We start from the raw sequence: 20,299 nt of genomic DNA on the forward strand, positions 1-20,299 counted from the left end.
ATGAAGAGTCTGGCGGACTGGATCGCGATGAATGATAGTAAGCTAAGAAAACCTGGCCACGTAGTACGGCGTCCGTTTGTTGCTGTTCGAGCGCTTCGTATGAATCAAAATGCTTGCAAGGTAGATCAGGTGAGAGACTTCGGAGCCGGGACACATCACCCGTGGGCCGTCAGATTCAGTTGCCTTTTTTGACCGAACAACGGTGGTCACGTGCATCTGTCCTTCCTTCAGACTGTCAGGTTCGTGCCACCAGTGACTGCAGTTTCTTAGGACTTAGTATTGGAGCTGGTTTATCTGACCACAATACAATAAGCTAGCGTTTTATATGCCTGGCGAATCAACGTCGCCTCCAGGCGAACAGCCACTCATACCAGAGCGGCTCCTCGACGTACCTTCTCAACGTTTATATTACTTGAGTTTGGGCTTGCTGCTGCAGGTAAGTGGCTTTGAAACAGTTTTCAAGTTCTTTCTGCGCGAGATCTTCCTTCATATCTCATGACTTGTGCATACATTACGAGTCTGACTCGTTCATATTCTTGGCAGGCCATCAAGGTGTTCGACGTCCTCCAAAACATCTTTGCGTCTGATGCAACGACGTACTACGGCAGAAAATGGCTTATAGTTGATTTTGCATACATCGCAACACTCTCTCAGCTCCGAATACCACGTTTGAAGTACAGCAGGGCTGTCGTCTTGCTCCAAATTCTGTCCATATGGTTCCTCGATGGCATGTTGTTCGGAGGAATCAGCTTAAATCTTGGGTTAGTGGGATCATCCGAAATAAGTAGTGTACCTTCGGGAATTCCAAGTAAGTTTGCCATGAATTCATGTCTTTGACCCCACTCATGATATTATACAAGATCGACCAGACATTCCTTCTACTCCAGAACCGTTCCGTCTCTCTGATATCTTTGCTCCACTAACATTCGGTCTCTTTTCATTCGACACAAATTCCAAAGATGCTCGCCTGCTTGGCCAACATACGGTCCGCATGTCTCCTATCAGCACTGCTCATTTCAATCCACACTTCCAAACTTTCTGCCTCCCACCTGTTTCGCCTGCACACGTGCTCGTCCCAATCCTTGTGAACAACACGATACCGACTAATGTGCGTTATTCTTTTATCCCACTTGGCTCGGGACGCGTGGAGTACCTTGAATTGGGGACGAAGGAGTTAAAAGCAATCGAGCAAGCTAGAGTAGAGGGACTGCAGGTTGTGCGAAGCAAGGATGTGGGCGAGTATGATGAGTACGATGATGAGGATGATGAAGAAACTGATGCCGGCGCCCGTCTTCAAAAGACACAAAGCTTGGTGCATCTTCGCTTTTCCAAGCCAGGGACCATAAGGCTTGACCGGGTGCTTGACAGTTCAAATGTTGCGGCACGTCTTGTTCACCCGGTCGAAGTGACCGTTGTACCTTGTCCGACTGCCCAGTACACTGATGATATTGTGCAAGATGTTCACTGTGCAGGTGAAACATCTGGTGTGGGCCTTACCATCGATATACGAGGCGTTCCTCCGTTGAGCCTACAGTGGTCAAAGGATGTCAACGGGAAGAAAGAATATTTCCTTGTTGAAGGCATCGAAGACAGCGGTCACTCGCATACTGCACAAGAGGTTGCTCGCGCTCGTATACCTCAAAAACTCAAAGTTCCGTTGTCTTTGTCATTGGATGCTCTCGGCAAGCACACGTATAACCTGGAGAGTGTGATCGATGGTATGGGAAACGTCGTACAACTCAACGATGAGTATCGTGACGCGAAAATAACACGATCCCTCTCTGTTCTGCGCCGTCCGAGCGTGTCGTTCAAAGCATGTGGTCCAGGAAATCCGACTTCACTCCTGATTGGCTCAGAGGCTCCAGTGGCATTAACGGTATCCAACGCAGACCCCGTGGATGGGCCATGGGACATCGATGTGAGGTTCGAGCCCGCCAGTGGGGATGGAAAGCGTGTGAAGCCATGGGACAAGATAATACAGACACAGGAAAACAACAATGACGTCGTGCTAAAGGCAGGCGTCCCAGGGGAGTATGTTGTCACTGGCATCAGAGGCAAGGTAGGTGGTGCACAGCTCCTTTTCATGATGATTCTAACCAAGTAACAGTATTGCGATGGCGATGTGCTTGCTCCTGAAACCTGCAAGGTCGTTGAGAAGGCGATGCCCACTGCAGAAATCGAGTGGAAGAGGATTCATGAATGGTATGTGCCCTCTTTCTGGCAAGCCTTCCTTTCTAAAGTCTACTCAGTTCTGGCGACACAGGTGTTTCTGCGTCCCTTGTCATGCACGGCACACCTCCATTCCAGGTCTACTACCGCACACAGCGTGATGCAGAGCCCCCGCGTGATCTTTTCAAGACATTCACGTCATCGCGTGGCGAGCTCACTTTGCAGCCGGAAAACAGCGGTCACTACTATTACACCTTTGTACAGCTCAGTGACGCCTACTACAAAAAAGTCGCGCTTGATGGCCCGAGCATTGATCAAATCGTACATCCTCTAGCAGCAGCAGACTTTGTTGGCGGTCGTGGAAGAAGGGTCGTAAGCAGTTGTGAGGGTGTGACAGTGGACATTGAGGTCGATTTGAGGGTGAGCAGTCTTGTTGCTTTAAATATGCTGATGCTGATGCGTGTCCATAGGGCACACCTCCTTGGAACTTGGAGTTGCAGGTTGTAGGTCCACGTAGTACGGATGCACTGGAAATAACCGACATCAAAACGTCGCCCACAAGGATATCGGTGCCTATACCCAGTGTTGTTGACAAGGAAGGTGGAACATTCGACGTTGAATTAGGTAGGCTTAAAGGTTGTTGTTCGATGAAGCGAAGTTAATCCGTTCACTCAGTGAGCGTCGTGGATAGCTATGGATGCAGACGATCGATATCAGTCCCTGGCGTCTCTGTGAATGTCAGGAGAGTGAAGGCAAGTAATTATGACTGTGATATATGGGTCAAGTTTTGACTGTGTGTTCAGCCAACCGTCAAGTTCTACGGCAAGCATGGCCAACGGGAGATCACTATTCTAGAAGATGATGGTGCTGATCTGCCGCTTCGGCTGACAGGCGACGGGGTAAGCCAGATCACTGAACTCTACCGAGCAGAACTCACGTCCGCCTACCTTAGCCATGGAAAGTTAAATACCGCCACATGAGCAATCCAGATCGGTTGTTCACCGCTGCGCTCAAGTCGCCTAATGATTATATCCATGTCACACAAAAGGGTGTCTACGAGATTCTCGAGGTAGCAGTCTATCGCATGGTTATGGGACATCTTATTCACATAACATGTTTATTCTAGGTTACAGATTCTCAATGCCCTGGATCCGTGATCGAGAGTGAGAACACTTATACCGTTGACTGGGTGCCACGACCATCTGCTCGACTGGATCCTGCAACCGTTTGCACCTTCGAACCGTATAATAGATCACACATCCTTCCTCCGATTTGCAAAGGCCAGGATGCCCACGTCGACCTCGAGCTCACGGGTGTGTCCTCTCAAATGAAGTTCATTGCATTGGCTAACGTTTGCAAGGTCGACCTCCCTTCCAGATTATGTACAACATTGCGCGCAACGACGAAGCAGGGGGTACAATAGTCCTCGACCAACCAACGTTCAGCAGCATCCAGCCTCACACGCGTTTCCAGCTACACACGTCCATCATCGGGCGCAAGTATTATGAAGTCAAGCAAATCGGGGACAGTGCATATCCTCTTGCAAAGCACAAGAACGCTGTCATCCCTCGTTCAGACCGTCTTCTTTTCGAGCAAGAGGTCATAGCAAGGCCGTCAGCGAAGTTCAAGAACGACAACAGAATTCTTTTCTGCCTGAATGATGCACTTACCTCTCGTGAAGCTATTTCAAATGATGGTGGTGTTATTCAGCTAGACGGGACTCCGCCTTTCCAGCTTGCGCTGTCCATCAGGAACCTTGCCGCGAGCCAAGTGCACAAGGAAACAATTGAAGTGCACGATAGGACCTGGATACTCGATCTTCCCTCTTATCACTTCACATCCATTGGCCCACATCAAATCACGATTGAGTCCGTCCAGGACTCGTCGCACTGCGAACAGAAAGAGCTCCATCCCTTGCATCGTTCTATATGGGTCGACGTTGCAGAATCCGCTGCGATCACCCCCGTCGACAAGAGAGTAGATTTCTGTGTCGGTGATGTGGCTCAGTTCCAGCTCGAAGGCACTCCGCCTTGGTCTATCGGGTGCGTTCGGTGACTAGCCACTTTTTGGTTTGCTGACAGCAACGACGCTATAGTTACCGCATCAACGGCAAGTCTTACACCCAAGAAGCCAAGAAGTCCCCATTTTCCCTCTTGCATCAACAAGCGGGAGAATTTACGGTCACATCCGTGTCGCAGCAGCAGAAGCTATGCAAGGCTACAGTCACTGACTTACAGTTTAGCGTCCATCCTCTTCCAGCTGCCCAGGTCGGTCACGGAAAACGGATATTCCAAGACATTCATGAAGGTAATTGCGGTCTCGATATATGATGATTGCACTGTGCTGACGTATGTGTAGGTGACCAAGCAGAAATAGTCTTCACGCTGATTGGAGACCCACCATTCACGTTCACTTATCAACGAGCCGAACCAATTCCCAAGAAAGGAGGCAAGCCAGGAAAAGTGCTGGAGACCCATACCGTGTCGGGTGTCACCACGCACGAATACTCTATATTCTCCGCACTTGAAGGTCTGTTTTTGCTTGATTACAACGACCCCAGACACAGCTGACTTGCATGTTGTTGCAGGGACATGGACAGTAACATCCATCTCTGATCGATACTGCCGATACCCTACACAGTCAGATGGCGTGGTAGAGAAGACACGACACTAGGCTTTGAGATACGAATGCCATCTGATTTTAGTATATCTCATGCCAGTAGCCACTGTAGCTTTAGACTAATGACATCGCACCACTATTTATCTTGACAGGTCAGGAGCATTCCCTACCTCAATGCTCATATACGCTCATATCCGAGTTGTGACACGATGAGCACGGTATCAGTGAGGTTTGTCCTATGGGTCTGCAACTTGAAGGTGTTGCCAGGTGATCCCACAATATCTGATTCCATCATCGATATCTAGCTGGCTCGCATTGTGTTTCTGCATCTTCTCGCAAAACTGTGACAGCCCTTATGATTATGCTTTCTTGATGTTGAAATTGTGTCGACTGCAGCCTGCAACTGGTACTCTGCTGCTTGTTTTTCCGGACTCACTTTTAGCCCTCCCGCTTGTCACTGCACCATTCTGTGATCTTTGCACTCCTCTCGCGTCCTCATTACTGTTGCTGGACGGTGCGCCTGTTTCATGAACTGTGTTTGCTGCATACCTATTCAAGACACAGACGGTCAATATTGGAGATATAGTCACAACCTCATTAGCTACTGGAATGATGTCGCGGTAATATCGCTGTAATACACGCTGGATGCTGGACTCGTGTTTCGCTCTACATCGGCTACGTATCTGTGAACGTTAGGCAAGAAACTACACTCCACTGATATTTTATATCGTCTCGATTTTCATCAAGTTCTCCATGGCCCACACTTCCTCGTTATACCGCATTTGCTACTGCTTCCGCTCCCATTTGTTTTTTGGCACAAGTCTTATTTTATTGTTTCGTGACATGGAACACGGGTGCACAACTTTAAATGATTGCATTGCAGTGCTAGGAATTCTGCACTCAGTTAGTTCTTGTCAATGCTTGTGACTTTTCCGATCAAACTAGTGCTCTTGCAGTTATCGGAATCATGCATAACATTCCTCTCGCTGGATCCCCCTCGCTCATCATACAACAACTTCAAACGGTCTGAAAAATGATCTGCCCCCTTCGTATGTGGAAATACCCCTGCGCTATCTTAGCGTCCTTGCCTACGAGGAGTGATCCACAGTGTGTGCGCCATACTCATCTCACCGAAGCTGCCCAACGGTTGAGAACTGGCTAATCATCACAGGGGTAATCGCCAACGTATGTGAACATCTTTGATTGACGGTATAGCGCTCGTGCAGAGCATTTGGGAAAGCAAATATATTTGTGAACGGGGCTACAAAGTGCAGAGTGCGGGAGCTAAGAGAATGGGCGAAAGCACGAAGTGCTATCCAGCCCAAAGACAAATAGTAAGTTCCCACGAAAGGCGTCTGGACTGTGGGTGTTCTTAAGCACCAGCTGACATTGAGCGCATCCACGAAATTTGATTGACGTGCCCAAAAAATGAATGCATGAGTAGGTGTCCTGGTGATGTTTTGGACTGTGGAGAAGTGGGTGTTTGTGTACACAAAGAAGGAACCACAGCTCCACGTCGAAGAGCGGAGATGTAGAGGGAGAATCTCTTGCGCGGCACATGGGCTTTGGACATGGATAATTGGATATGCTCCTGAACTTCTTTGCATGGGTCGAACCGGGTCATACCCGGGTGCTACTTGTGGGTAAATTGAGAAATAGAGTTATGACTGTATTTGTCCCGGGGTCAAGTGCAGGTACGCATCGACCCGTGGGTGGTACCTGCGGGTGTGATTTGTGAGATGAAGATATTCTCAAGGACCAGAGCAGCATCCCTACTTGATGGTAGGACATCGAATGAGTCCAGGTGACCGAGGGAAGTTATGGGTAGAGAAACTTGTCAATCCATATTTGAAAAAATGTATAATTTTGTTTGGAAGTTTTGTACTCAGTAGATGATGGGGTGAATGATCATATGGCTTACCTATAGGGCGCATGATGGAGACAGCGAGTTCGAAGTGTTTGATTACATCTCTCCGAGTATGTGAACGCAGATCTGGAAGAACAATGAACAGCTCTTTTGCATAATTGTGCGGAAATGAATTTGTAGTCTTGGAAATATCCGAGCCCCATAAGCACCGCCTGGGCGAGAACACGCCGCGAACCAGGAGTCCTTCGCCTTCCATATCCCCTGAGTTAGAAATACCTCACTTGGTTACTTAGTAGGGGAGCTCAAAGTTGAACGTTCGACGCCCAATTCGTGACCAAAAATGAGTATAATAAATAGAATACAAAGTAAACCTTACCATTACATCATCGTGATGCTGAAGGATGCTTCGTAACATCATGTACAGGATGTAGTTTTGTAGATATTGGTGGTGTAGACTTGTGGCTATAGATCAGACCATGATGCCTATCGATAAGATTTGCTTATATAAGTTCATTTATTTGTAGGGTTTACTTTGTGTTTACTTCTATTTATTCCTAGAAGGTATACTCATTTTGGTCACGAGTTGGGCGTTGGGCGTTGAACGCAACTTCAATGAGCTCCCTGTCAGACAGTCTTTATTGTGAATCTTGTTACATATGCATGTACGAAAAACTTGACAGAAAACAATGGCGAAACCAAAAGTCAAGGAGATGAAGTCTACAAAGGCCATTTTTCACATCCGACTCCGCGACCAGTTACCTTGACTTCCTCGCAACTATGCTTCCGAAGCATTTTATAAGGTTACTGAGAAGAAAAGGAAAAGGCACACCTTCAACTACCTTCTTGGTGCTTCGCGCAGGTATGTCGGTCCTTGGATTATCTGATACCACAGCAACGATGGGATCTCACTTATCTAGGTGATTGAGTTCATAGATGTGGCACATAATTCCTCAGGTTTCATTGGTAGATGGTGGGACAGTGAACCCATCCCTTGCGAAGTGCATGGTGTCCTGAACGCGTGACTGCCTGTCGTAGGTCTCATGACGGAAGCTGGCAGTGGTCTCGGCTTCCATACTCAAGGTCATCCATAATCCTGGTGCTCCCTGTTCTGCTTGCAGTTCGCTTCCTTCCGTGTATTTTAGAACATGTGCCCCATCTTCCATTCTGCCCGTCATGAACTTCTTCGCGAAGATTGAATGAATGGTGATCGTGATCCATGTCAATGGCGCGGGCGTCTTTTGCACCGGTCAGTTAAGTTTCATTCCTCCCGGGTGTTGCTCGGGAATCGGGTACTAGCAGACCGTCCAACAGAAGTTGTGTTCTAGATTTTGTAGATCCTTGCGCACACCCAGGTGGGGTTGATACGGTCCCTATTGATTAATCACGTTCACGATCTACCCATGTTTAGTGAATGCATGATCATCATTGTACTCCTATCCAGCTTCTGTTGCCGTACTGGTGACCTCCAGAAAATTTCCTGGCATACTATTATCTTTGGGACTCAATGTCATCATGGTGCACGTATGACATCTATACTACATTTGGACCCATTGCCTCGCATATATAAGGACCTCTAAGTCGCTCCTGCTACTCCATCTCGAAGTTGCATACTCTCTCGTGAGTCCAAAATCTTCCTATTCGACAACAAGGTTGACAGTAGCCCCCAGTACAATGACTTCTTCTACTGTACTTTGTGGCTATGGCGGGTGGCTTCCAAAGCATCCTGCAATCTACAAGGCCTTCATTGATAATCTCGTTCACCGCGCTCTGCGCTCTGCGCCGTTCCGCTGATTCCACCTCACATGAACCTGCTGTTGCAGCTTTCGGGGAAGCGATCCAAGGGGATCCCGTCATGAAGTCTCTGTTCGACCAAATATTCCTACAGGTTGATAGGCGGAACAAGGTATGAGGTAGTCGCCAGTAAGCCTTGTGACAAAGACTCATTCTCTCGCACAGGTGACGGACTTCGAACACTTGTTGTCCTGGCTCGACTGTATCATCGTGACAGCGCCCAAGTATGAGGTAGCAACAGACGAGAATGGCGATGTGATTGGCGAGCCTATCGGGGTGCCTATTTACCTCATTTTCGATTTGCTTAGCAACACAGCTGCAGCCTATGACCTGTTCCGCATGAAGGAGTTCAACCGTGCGCTCAAAGCCTTGTTGGAGAACTGGGGAAAATTCCTCATGGAACCTGGATCGAATTTAACGCTCAATACGACTGACCAAGGCTGGTTTGGTAAGGCTGGAATTACCAGTCTCGAGACGCATCTGGGGAAATATAGCTTCGAGCAGACGTACAAGTGTCCTGACGCGGCAGCTGATAACCGTGGGTTTACAACCTGGGATGCCTTCTTCACTCGAGCGCTCCATGATGGTGTGCGCCCCATCGTAACCCAAGATAATCATCCCGTTACATTCCCAGGTGGACTCCACACTCGGACTGTTGTAGAGCCGACTCTCATCTATAGCGCCTGCGAGTCCACCGTTCTACGCATTCGCAGGGACGTGAAGCAACATGATCAGTTTTGGCTCAAAGGCCAGCAATACTCCCTTTATAACATGTTGAACCGCAGCGATTACTACGCCAAGTTGTTCGAGGGCGGGACTGTGTATCAAGCATTCCTCAGTCCCCTCGACTACCACCGCTGGCACAGCCCCATCAAGGGCACAATCACGGATATTGTCGTGGTTGACGGAACATATTATGCCGTGCTTCCAGATGCCGGGGCAGACCACGGTGACCCTGATCTCCCAGAGGGTGACCCTCATGGTGCATTGATTCGCTCCCAGCCCTTCCTCACCATCGAGGCCGCTCGTGTGCTGATTTACATCAAGTCAGAAGACATCAACATCGGCACAATGTGCTTCATAGGTGTGGGGATGGCGGAGGTGTCGACTTGTCAGGTGACAGTGAAGAAAGGCCAAGCGGTGGAGCCGGGGACGGAACTTGGAATGTTCCACTTTGGCGGGTCCTCACACGCCCTCGTATTTTCCAAGGGCACCGAATTTCATGAGGGAGATGAGATCAAAGAGGGCAAACACGTCTGGGTCAATTCGGTTCTCGGTGTAGCTACTCACAAGCAAGACTCGGAGTGATGGCATAGGGAGGTTATTCAAAGATCATTTATCGAAGAGTACCTTGATACTATAGGCGTTATGAAAAGATTCATGCATACACTTTTTACGATCTTGTACTATTAGCAGTTTGACTACATCGATGTTATGTTTAGTCTGTTCAACTTTGTTGGTCACAATCATTGCGCCGCTTTGCGATGAAACCTGAAGCTAGCTTGTGTGAAGGCCTTCACGTTGCTGCAACGTTGCTGGTGCAGTCTGCATCAAGCAGGCTGATGCTTGAAGGCGTCGTACGTCCCTGCTTTATTCTTGAAGCTTCTCATCTTGAATGGAGATCCTTTTTGGCAGCTAAAGCCTTCTTCCCCCCTTTCCGGCTCTTCGTAGCTTCTAGAACATGTCAGTGACAGAGCGCTCAGCGCTGAGCAGGGCAAAAGAAATTACATAATATAATATCTCATTAATCGGTTGCTGAACGGGCTGGTACTTCGTGGCTAGTCTCGTCGCCTGCCACCTAAGGTCGGCGAGAGCTGATTTGCCTTGTACAATTTACATGCCACTTGGCAAAGAATTGAAGGATATGTAGTCGTCACAAATCCAAGTACATCGATTATACATTTACTTCTCTGTCCATCCTCTAAACCTGGACGGATGAGATGTAGAACCACTTTGAGACTATGGGACAGAGAAGTTAGACTATGCAGGACGAAGGGGAGGAACAAGTACTTACTGGAAGGATCGATGGGTGCAGGAGGTTGCCTGGAGTCGGAAGGAAGGTTAGCATATACGGGGTCGCTACGGGTAACGAAACCTGGCGAGCTTGAGTTGGTGAGGTTGCGGCTGCAGAATTTGTTATTTTTCAACAACTAGAACAAAACAAGGAAAGTTGACGGACACAGCGATCTCATAGGTAGGCGTTTTAGCGGGGCTGTCGCCGGTAATGAGACGGCGCCATGCCTCGTTACACTCGTGGATGATCTCTGTAGCATATTTCTTGTTCTTGGCCTCACCAGAGAAAGCAAAGGCGTTCTCGCCCTTGCCATCGGGAATCTTGTAGATCCTAATGGACGCTATAGCTCCTTCTTAGGCTGATAAGATGTAGCACATACCTGAACCACTCATTAGTGGCCCTGATCAACCCAGGAAGGTGGCGCTCCACGTCCTCGATGTCGTTAAGCTTCGATGCAAGGGGGTCATGCACATCAACGACGATGACTTTCCAATCGGTTTCGCCCTCATCGAGCAGAGCCATGATACCGAGAACCTTGACCTGCTTAACCTGACCGACGTAGCCGACCTGTTCGCCGATCTCACAGACATCCAATGGATCGTTGTCACCCTTGGCTTTAGTCTCAGGGTGGAGAGCAGCCGGATCCTCCCAAGTCTTACGATAATCGATCGCGATCAGCCAACCGAACAAGAACGAGAAGCGAAATAAAGCTTACCTGAGGGAAAGCACCATAGTTCCAGATGTACCCATGATGGGGGAAGCAGTTACGGACAAAGCGCAAACGACCCTTTTTGATGTCCTGTTTGATGGGGTTGAAGGGCTCCTCCTTGGAGATCTCCATCTTCGCGTTAGTCCAACGAGGAACCTCGACGATCATGTTGAGGATGCCATTGCTCTGGTCGGCAAAGAGAGGAACGTCGTGAAAAGAGGACACGACGGAGCCATTATGTTCGATGAACACTCGGTGTTCTGATGATGTGCGAGCTGATCAGCCGGTACGATAATTGTGGTATGATCGCACTTACCGAGGGTGTTAGGCGCGCCAATGAGGCGAGTACCAAATGCTGAAAGCGTGTTAGTAAAAATTGCAACGTATTTTGACGACGAGACGCACTGGAGACCATTGATGAACGTGATGAAGAAAGTAGTCTAACTTGTTGGGAGAGACGACGCACTGCTATCGATCCTCCGGTCATGTGTCCACTTATTACCTGCTTTATTCAAGTAAAAGTAAAAGTTTGTATTAATTACGAAATAAATCTTTCGTGGGAGTGGTGTCTGACTCGATCCACAGCAGTCAACAGCGCAGGAAGATAGCTTATAGATTATCTGATCAGGCAGGACCAACAATGTTGTCGAGGCTGCCAGCAATACGCCAGCGGAAGTTTGGATGAAATTGGAGACTAGCTAGATATCATGATCTTAGCGCCCACGAATTCGAAGTGCATAATTTTAACAATTACAAATATTAAATACTTATACCACCTTCCCAATATTGGGTTTGTTCGCTGGCACTAGCTCTGGGCTTCGAAAATGCCCCATTGAAGTCCAACCGAAGTAACAGCCTTTCAACATGCCGGCGGACTTCTCCCTCTCCCTCAAAACCCTTGGACCCCTTTCCTCGGATGGACGTGCGTTGGAATGTTGATGCATTTGCCACGCTAGCGTTCATCAAGATAGACTTTGAGGCATCGCCAGTGGCCATGAAGGGTTGCTGAGAAGTCGAGAGTGATAGCTGCTCGTAGAACAAATTAAACAGTTTATGAAGGCTCTGTTGTATGAGACGGTCAGAATTAATAGCCAATGTTGAGAACAGAATGTAGTACCTCATTGATCTCTGACACCACTTGAAACCGTTCCTGTACCATAGCACCCACTTTATCATCCCCACCAGGTGCCAAACTCCCCTCAAACAACAACGCAGGTAGGACGTCTCCGCCCCATCGTTCGACCTGCGCAACAAATCGTTCGCACACCTCAAAAATCGGCCGAAGGATCGCAGTAAGAGCGGGATTAGACAACAAGCACCCCGTCAGCAGCCGCTCGAGATACGTCGTATGGATATTTCGCAGCGTGGTAAAATCAAGGTAAGTTGAGGGATCTGCATTGGCCTGGCCGGCGATGTTCTGTGAACTGAGGTGCTTGCTCACGCTTTCTGCACGTCCCCGACTCGGGTTTCCCAAGAGATCCTTCAGTCTTCTGAACTCGACATCTACGACGTCGACCATGACATAACCGAGAAGGGTGTCAAGGAACCACCCCATATCCCTCACGACACCCCACCCACAGCGTAACAGTTCTCTACGCGCTTCGAGATCTTCAGCAGTACCACCTTCACCAAGGCCTGTCCATCGCCGTCGCGCACGTTGTGCGTTGGAGAGCGAAGTCCAGCAAGTGTGAATTTGGGTGTGAGTTTTGCGCAAAGAAGAGAGGTAGTTGAAAAGAGCTGCGTATATCTGAAGATCCGAAAGGTGCAGAAACAGATCCAGAGGCCAGGCGACATTATACGACAGTATAAGATTTGTGCCTAAAAGGAGATCATCAAAGGATGTGACTTCGGATGAATTACTAGCGACAGATGAAGATAGTGTTTTGGAATTTGCCAATGAGGGCAAGAGGGGTCTGAGGGGTCCTGCAGGAAGCTCAAAATGGAGATGTAGAAGCGAGGGATCATGTTGAGCGGTTGTACCAAGAGACGCTCGGAGGAGCGCCAGATTTAAATCTTGTTCTCGAATCACTGACGCCACTCCTGATCGTGTCGTGAGCCGTGATATCTTCAAGCGCTCGATCTCACGGATAAGCGCTAAGCTGAATTCGCCATTGCGCAGAAGAAAGTAACTTGCCCTACCGGTCAATTGTTAGCCTGCCAGATTTAAATAAAAATTACAAAGTAAAAAGTAAAAAAGGAGGCTCGGAAGGATCACGTACAATGATATAACGGCGTCTTCCACGTCCTTCCGCGTCAGAACGTTAAGCCATAGCCATTCGCTGACATTTATCCTGATCTGTGAGATCACGAGGTCGAATTTGTATTGATCCTCGGGTAAGACGGTCTCCAGCAGATTAGCATATTCAACCGCCTGCTCGCGCGGCAGTTGATTCTCCCACTTCTTAGCTTTTATGGTCGCAATGGCCCGACCAACATAAATGATGGATTCTTTTGTTTGAGGAGAGACGCAAGAGGGCATAGTGCCATCTAAAAGCGTGAAATCTGCCGATGCTAAGGGATCGGAGGAAGCAAGGGACCCGTGAACCAGGAAAGCAGACAACTGGCACCGCCAGACACGTTGGACGGCGACAGAAAGACGTGATATGATATCGGCAATCCGATAAACACCAGTCTTTGAACGTGCGAGTAACATGTCAATCAGGGGACCGGGCTGCCAGTGCTTCTGAGCTTGTAGTTGATTCATCAAGGTCTCTAGCGCTGTGAGGGGAGAGTCCCATTCTGCAAAAGTCGCTCGTAAAGCTGAAAGCGGTACGAAAGACCCGTTGGAAACAAGATCAGGATCGCGTTTCAAGACCTTGGCTTCTGTATCAACCACAAGTTTTTCGTACTCGTCCTTTAGGATCTGGTTTAACGTCGCGCAGAGCGCGCAGACATAACGCGACTTGGACCGGGAGAGGGTCGCACACGCCTTCTTTATATTGCGATATCTGGAAGCTATGTGTCCAAGGGCTTCAAGACATTGTTCTTCGCCTGGATGCAGTAATGGTCTGAAAGCAGGATGTAGATTGTGATCTGTTGGGAACAACGACGAAGAGTGGCCTGCGAGTACTAGTAACACCTCTGCAATCATGTCAAGACAGTCCTACATGTCAGTTTGGCTGAGAGGTGAATACATAAAGAAAGCAAAACTCACTTGAACAAAGACCTAAAATTTGAGACTTCGAACTTGGTTGACCGTTGAGGTGACTGTTATAATATTAATTGGAGGCTATTTCTGGATGAGTAAATCAGACCACAACACTGGAGGCAGGCATCTGTAACTTTTGAAACGTATCCATACCACCATGGCAGACAACGAGCACGAAATCGTAGAACGTCAAGTAGGCAAAGGATTCGAGGCCCGCTTCGACCTCGACGATGCATTCTCAGACGGTGAGGATGCTGATTATAACCTCGAGTTCAGCTCCGCAGCTATCAGGAAACATCTCGCCGAGAACCCGAGTTGGGCCGGAAATCATGACCGAGAACTTGAAGATGACGGGGAGACGGAGTATAACTCTGCGCGCGATCATGACACGTCGATATCAACTTTTTGTCTCGATGGGAGTTCAAACTCATATTCAGAGACTAGATCTCCTTCCTCGTCACCACCACCGCTGAATGCAGAAGAACAACCTGATGAGCAGCAGGTTCCTCAGGACTTCTCTGATATCACACTCTCAGAAGAACCGAATGCAAACGGACATTCGACTAGCCATGAAGATACTCAAGAGGAGGATGCCTCCGCTCCACGGGATACCTCCCCTTCGCGGGATACGTCATATCCCGTCGTTCACATTGACGTCAGTAGATCACCGCCAAGTCGCGTAATGATGAGTACGGGCGCAGAAAGCAATGGCGAGGATCATCAGGAAGACGAAACGGTATATCCGGTCTCGAATGTATCTTCTTCCTACCTCCCTCCGCCTAGTCATGATATTCCACCACTACCTCCATCCCCATCTTCCCCGTTACCAAAAAGCCCAACAACCCCAATCGTCACAAGTCAAAGAAGACAAACGTACTCAGCGGGACCGAGCGCCTTCCAGAAAGTAATGAGCAAGACGCGCCCTCATTTCCTGCCTCCAAAGAACCGTCAAGAAGACCAGAAACATATGGCGGACTGGCAGGCCATGATGAAACAAAGTCGCGCTGCAGGTTATTTTCTAGTCACATAAATCGTGGTTATATGTTGACTTGATAACAGAGGAAAAACGGCGGAAGGCACTACAAGAACGACGTTCAGCTCGCGAGCTCAAGATTGAGCAGTCCATGTACAAATGGGAGAAGGAGATACTTTCTGATTGGCGAGTCATTTATAAGAATCCCAATCTCCGCAGACTTTGGTGGAACGGTATACCCACGAAACTACGCGCTTCTATGTGGCAGCAAGCTGTCGGTAACGCACTCGCTCTGAGCAAAGGTAAGCGTCATATATGTGCACATATTTTCTGTCTACGTGGCCTTCATCGTATTTCAAGATAACTACAGGAACTGTTTCAGTCGAGCTACCCGCGCACTTTCGACCGGCTCATTTCCTGCCGAAACACTACAAACCCTCGAGCAAGACATCTTGTCCACCCTTCCCTCCCTACACATATTCCACCCCGAAACTGGACCCCTCTACCAAGATATTAAGGATATGTTATGCGCATGGGTAGTCTCTCGTGCAGACGAGGGTTTGGGATATGTGCACGGGACCGCTAAGATCGCCGGGATGATATTACTCAACATGAAGCCACAGCAAGGTTTCATCGTGATGAGAAATCTCTTGGAGAGACATTGCATGAGGTCACTATATGGCAGCGTTGCTGCCAAGGATGACGTGAGTGCTACAGATCGGCTTGGATCAGAATCTGACTGAATCGTAGTGCTTTAGGTTGAAGCCTATTATCGGTGAGCACAGGGACATGAGTGAAGGCATCTGTGTTTATCCTGCTTTTCAGGATATTCGACACGCTCTTAGCTGACTGCATGCCAAAAAGTAAGATTGCATATATCATATTCCACCCGTTCGGCTTAGTTCATTTTTCTCTAGTATACTTCAATTTCAAGCAACACCAAATATCGCCTGGTGCTTATCTCCCTGACTGGCTTATCCCGCTATTCTTGGACCACCTGCCCTTCGAAGCATGCGCACGTTTATGGGACGTTCTCCTCCTAGAAGGGGACTCTTTTCTTTTTCGCGCTGCTCTCGCTGTTCTTGCGGTCCTCGAACCTCGATTGTTCTTCCCCGACCGACAGGAGCTTCTAGATCTCCTCCGGTGGGTAACTCTTCAATTCTGTTATTGCACTGCTCAAATTCAACGTTACCAATACAGAGGTGAAAATAAGGCTGCACTAGAAGTAGCCAAAAGGGAAGGACGTTTACTAGATGGTGCAAAATATGACATCTACGGCGTAGACGAAGAAACGCTTTGGGAACGTATCGATAGTATGGAGGACTGGTGGAAGGAGTCTACATGGAGACGTCTAACGCAACGAGAACTGCCAGATTTGTGAATTAAAGATGTAGCACACTCGCAAAAACATCATGCTCGGGTCATTTTGAAGAATGGATCGTCATTGTACTACAAGGTTGTGCGAAGTAGGCAACTCGAATCGCAAACACAGGTAATGCAGATATCAAACAGGCGTTTCCAACCGACTGCAAACTTTATCGAAGATAGTGCATTCGTAACGCAACATCCAAGCGTTACATGTACCGTATGAATCTATCCAGCACTATCCTCATCCTCATCATCTTCCACCGCATTCTTGTAGAACGTGTACATTCTCCGTCGATTTGCATCCCGGGTTTCTGTTTCGCTTGCCACATCGAATATTTTTTGCAATATCGACTTGCGCACAGCATCTGCATCCATTGCTCGATCACTGTTTGAGCTAGAGGTGCAGGCGTTGACCAGTAGTTTCGAGTAATCAGGAGATAGTGTGCGCGCTTTCTTGCGGCTTGGGGGACCCGACGATGACTTCAGCAAATTATGCAATGGCTCAAACAATGACGATTGAATGTGTCGATAAGTCGTGTTTGTGGGCGTTCGTGCGGCGAGGACGATAAATGGCGACAACAGTGTGGACAACGGGACTGGAGTTGGTGATTCCGAGTTTGTGAGCGCTTTTTCAAGTTCCTCGATATATATCTCCGATAAGTGGAATGCAAGACTGGTGGGCACACGTATATCGTTGGGACTGCAGGAATAGATATAGTCTGCTTTCCGATATTTGTAGGAGGACTTCTCACCATAGCGGTCCGTTGGGGCCAGATAATATTGAGTTGTACTCCTCGACGGTGGCACTATCCCATTTTGTCCGCACAAGAAATCTGAAGCTCGCATTCACGAACTTCCTGATGAGCATATAATACTTGTCCATCCTTAATGCCAATATTAGTATCTGAAACATCACGGTATAAAATCACCGCACGCACCGAAGACGATCAATCCCATTCCACTCCCTGACTGTCATTGTCCAAAATCCCCGCAGAAAATTGAGTGACGAGGGTACATCAGTGATCGTAAGTATGAGCTCCGCTAGCTCCCCCGCTAGTGCCTGCTGTACGAGTGGTTTGTCTGACATCCAGAAACCTGGAATATGACATCAGATATGACGTGGACGATCGAGAATGAATGTGAATGTGGAGACACACAGTAGAAGATGCCCTTCCATAGCTTAGCCATTTCAAGATCAGGCAATACATTTTCGGAGTCACTGGACAGGAAAACAGCAAGGTTTTTTACGGCTTTGTCCCGTGTTTTCTTTTCTGCATCCAGTCAGCGAAGAAGAGTCAATACATATAATCTTAGCCTACCTGAGGATGCAAGATATTTTCCCAGAGGCGGAACAGCAGGAGTGGACGCAGCAGACATGAATATTCGATGTCACAAAATCTTGACAAGTCAGATTGCTTGAGGGAGCACGTGATTTCGCGCCAAAAAGGAGTACCCATTCTGAGGCCGACAGGGGATTGAGGAGCAGATCATCGATCTCTCCCAGCGACGGCGGTGACGGGCAGGGGCATTTCTCAGCATTTTGGAGCTCTTTCACGTGGCTTTCAAAGAACATATAAAGGGCCATACAGACGGCAGGATTCCCAGTACCCGTCATTATGTCAAAGGGACCCATCACATGCCATGGTGAGCACTTGTGTCGAAAAGATATTGCTAGTGATCATTGACTCCCTAAAGTCCTTGATGTCTCTCTTGGAAGACCAGCAGAGGGGGTGGAAGTCAACATTCAGATCCATCATAAAGGACAGAGAAATGTCGACATCTTCAGTCCATTTGCACATGGGTAAGTCGACCATCTTGAATACCCACTTACCGGCAGACAATCGTACTTTTGCAGCGTCACAGATGCCGATGGGCGATGCTTGAACTTGTTGCCTCCACGAGGATCCGATGAGGCTAGGTTGCAGAATAAACAAGTGGGTGCTGGGACTTACAAGATCGTCTTCAAGCCGAAGGAATATTTTGAAAAGACAGGCAGAAAATGTTTTTATCCCTGGGTGGAGGTAAGATTTGTTTGCTAGCCAGGCAGTACTTGTTCTATGACATCGTACTCATGTGCACAGATCACTTTCGAGATTGAAAATCCAGAAGAACATTACCACATCCCACTTTTGATTAGCCCGTATTCTTTCACCACTTACAGGGGAAGTTGAGTGCATATGGAACGAAACGCTTGAGGAAATCTGCGATCCAGCCAGACAATGTATTACCTTGTTGTAATAATGATCCCCCGCAATGACCAAATATCTCGACGATCTTCGAATACAAAATAATGCCAGTGGAAAACAAGGAACATGGTGGACAGATGGGAACGTCTACACGCGTCTAATAAACATCATATAAGGACCTTGTTATATGTCACACCCTTGATAACACCACCGCGCATGGATGTCTTAACATTGTACAGGAATTGTTCACGATTCTTTCGTAGTTCTTCTGCTGCCTCTGTCAAACGTAGTCAGACAAGCTCATCCATTTAGAAGCAAATCAAGCGAACCTTTGTTCAATGGATCATCTGCATTAGGCTCCAAGAAAAGGTATTGTAGGCCGACCATGACCGAGTTCAAATTTAAGACAGGTTTCCAGTCTTCTCGGAGAATATTCAAACACACGTTTCCCTCGAGGTCAACGTTTGGATGGTATATCTATATCAAGCAGATTTATATCACGTAGCTTTTGAGGTAAAGGAAACACACTGTTTGCATGCACTTGACTTTGGGTGGTTCGTGTGGATAGTTGGTGTTGATGGTGAATGAGAAAGTGAAAGCACCACCCTTGTACATGCCTGACAAGTTTGGTCAGTAAGGCAGGTGTTTTCAGGATCCAGCAGAAACACCTTCATCAGGGGTGATGGTGAGAGTGAAGTTCAGGAGGTCGGTAGGGTCCGGGAAGTCCGTCTTCATGGTGGGAGGGAGGTCAAGTTCGGTCAGATCTGACATCGCATACGTTAAATTCATGAATTCATGAAACACAACAGGAAAGCCGGTACATACCTTTCTGCACTCGTATCTGTGCAGCACTTGTTTTCGGTCGCTTCTTGGTTGCAGCGTCCTCGTTCTTCTTCATGCTCCATATCTAAGCTCATTAGGACCGTGCACTTAATGCATGAAGTTCTGGTGCGATGTACAGACCTTGATCATGATGACAGTCTAAAGGGAGTGTACAGGTGATAGTTATTGCGAAAGGTGCCTACTTACAATGATGGGAGGTAGATGGGGGAACAGGGTGAACCAGTGCGGAATGTGCCGAAATAGCGGCTGCCTTCAGTGATGCAAGCATGCTTGTAAGTCTCCTCGAGGCCGAATTCGATGTGCATTTTGACGGCTTCCATGTTCGGGCGGTAGAAATGACATCGGAGTATATTGCCTCTCACTGATCAAGGAGAGTTTCACTTCCAAATTCACGTCGCCTTGCTCGGAGCCCACCGGACTATTTACAATAAAAATCGGCTACAGATAGTATACTAGCCTTTAGGGAGCAACGCGCGGGGATGGCCTTGGATGGACGAAGGTATCCTTTGATAGGTCTTACCTTAAAGTTGCTCCTCTCGGGAGCAGCTTAGACTCTAGAGCAAGAGCCCCGGGCCAGCAGTCTACGATTAGAACAGGCCTGTGACTCGCATT

The 20,299-nt window shown here is 48.1% G+C and overlaps 8 protein-coding genes across 8 annotated transcripts; 4 read left to right on the top strand and 4 right to left on the bottom strand.

Annotated features, from left to right (window-relative positions):
• The first annotated feature begins 225 nt into the window (after nucleotides 1–225).
• On the top strand, nucleotides 226–5,217 carry HD556DRAFT_1363776 (uncharacterized protein). Its single transcript, XM_041302706.1, has 15 exons — nucleotides 226–436; nucleotides 544–808; nucleotides 861–2,059; nucleotides 2,108–2,202; nucleotides 2,250–2,589; nucleotides 2,640–2,793; nucleotides 2,845–2,921; nucleotides 2,973–3,068; nucleotides 3,122–3,238; nucleotides 3,296–3,482; nucleotides 3,530–4,211; nucleotides 4,265–4,476; nucleotides 4,528–4,698; nucleotides 4,757–5,017; nucleotides 5,094–5,217. The coding sequence occupies exons 1-14, from the start codon at nucleotides 326–328 to the stop codon at nucleotides 4,840–4,842; spliced, it is 3,792 nt and encodes a 1,263-aa protein (XP_041161484.1). The 5' UTR covers nucleotides 226–325; the 3' UTR covers nucleotides 4,843–5,017; nucleotides 5,094–5,217.
• Nucleotides 5,218–8,354: 3,137 nt separating this feature from the next.
• On the top strand, nucleotides 8,355–9,754 carry HD556DRAFT_1442053 (phosphatidylserine decarboxylase; the record flags this gene model as incomplete). Its single annotated transcript, XM_041306403.1, has 2 exons — nucleotides 8,355–8,558; nucleotides 8,612–9,754. 2 exons carry the CDS (start codon nucleotides 8,355–8,357, stop codon nucleotides 9,752–9,754), a joined length of 1,347 nt encoding a protein of 448 aa, XP_041161485.1.
• Nucleotides 9,755–10,139: 385 nt separating this feature from the next.
• Nucleotides 10,140–11,792, bottom strand: HD556DRAFT_372258 (inorganic pyrophosphatase). Its single transcript, XM_041310412.1, has 7 exons — nucleotides 11,575–11,792; nucleotides 11,486–11,524; nucleotides 11,176–11,429; nucleotides 10,840–11,114; nucleotides 10,626–10,790; nucleotides 10,461–10,570; nucleotides 10,140–10,405 (listed from the first exon to the last, which is right to left on the bottom strand). Exons 1-7 carry the CDS (start codon nucleotides 11,654–11,656, stop codon nucleotides 10,368–10,370), a joined length of 963 nt encoding a protein of 320 aa, XP_041161486.1. The 5' UTR covers nucleotides 11,657–11,792; the 3' UTR covers nucleotides 10,140–10,367.
• Nucleotides 11,793–14,380, bottom strand: HD556DRAFT_372257 (Spc98 family-domain-containing protein). Its single transcript, XM_041310411.1, has 4 exons — nucleotides 14,324–14,380; nucleotides 13,389–14,272; nucleotides 12,287–13,304; nucleotides 11,793–12,231 (listed from the first exon to the last, which is right to left on the bottom strand). Exons 2-4 carry the CDS (start codon nucleotides 14,258–14,260, stop codon nucleotides 11,929–11,931), a joined length of 2,193 nt encoding a protein of 730 aa, XP_041161487.1. The 5' UTR covers nucleotides 14,261–14,272; nucleotides 14,324–14,380; the 3' UTR covers nucleotides 11,793–11,928.
• A 94-nt stretch (nucleotides 14,381–14,474) lies between these two features.
• On the top strand, nucleotides 14,475–16,671 carry HD556DRAFT_1235192 (rab-GTPase-TBC domain-containing protein; the record flags this gene model as incomplete). The annotated part of the gene is made up of 7 exons (XM_041297727.1): nucleotides 14,475–15,327; nucleotides 15,377–15,592; nucleotides 15,651–15,994; nucleotides 16,049–16,065; nucleotides 16,116–16,153; nucleotides 16,208–16,433; nucleotides 16,491–16,671. The coding sequence occupies 7 exons, from the start codon at nucleotides 14,475–14,477 to the stop codon at nucleotides 16,669–16,671; spliced, it is 1,875 nt and encodes a 624-aa protein (XP_041161488.1).
• Nucleotides 16,672–16,728: 57 nt separating this feature from the next.
• On the bottom strand, nucleotides 16,729–18,076 carry HD556DRAFT_1363790 (Nop52-domain-containing protein). The gene is made up of 5 exons (XM_041302707.1): nucleotides 17,978–18,076; nucleotides 17,816–17,929; nucleotides 17,597–17,753; nucleotides 17,411–17,542; nucleotides 16,729–17,358 (listed from the first exon to the last, which is right to left on the bottom strand). The coding sequence occupies exons 1-5, from the start codon at nucleotides 18,033–18,035 to the stop codon at nucleotides 16,884–16,886; spliced, it is 936 nt and encodes a 311-aa protein (XP_041161489.1). The 5' UTR covers nucleotides 18,036–18,076; the 3' UTR covers nucleotides 16,729–16,883.
• HD556DRAFT_1363793 (uncharacterized protein) lies at nucleotides 18,077–18,933 on the top strand. Its single transcript, XM_041302708.1, has 4 exons — nucleotides 18,077–18,302; nucleotides 18,354–18,459; nucleotides 18,514–18,679; nucleotides 18,740–18,933. Exons 1-4 carry the CDS (start codon nucleotides 18,275–18,277, stop codon nucleotides 18,827–18,829), a joined length of 390 nt encoding a protein of 129 aa, XP_041161490.1. The 5' UTR covers nucleotides 18,077–18,274; the 3' UTR covers nucleotides 18,830–18,933.
• On the bottom strand, nucleotides 18,777–20,203 carry HD556DRAFT_372103 (ubiquitin-conjugating enzyme/RWD-like protein). The gene is made up of 6 exons (XM_041310410.1): nucleotides 19,808–20,203; nucleotides 19,670–19,751; nucleotides 19,513–19,608; nucleotides 19,373–19,461; nucleotides 19,174–19,321; nucleotides 18,777–19,121 (listed from the first exon to the last, which is right to left on the bottom strand). Exons 1-6 carry the CDS (start codon nucleotides 19,814–19,816, stop codon nucleotides 19,012–19,014), a joined length of 534 nt encoding a protein of 177 aa, XP_041161491.1. The 5' UTR covers nucleotides 19,817–20,203; the 3' UTR covers nucleotides 18,777–19,011.
• Nucleotides 20,204–20,299: the final 96 nt, after the last annotated feature.

This window comes from Suillus plorans (assembly GCF_016647745.1).
Source record: "Suillus plorans strain S12 chromosome Unknown HD556scaffold_21, whole genome shotgun sequence".
NCBI classification, from domain to species: Eukaryota; Fungi; Basidiomycota; class Agaricomycetes; order Boletales; family Suillaceae; genus Suillus; species Suillus plorans.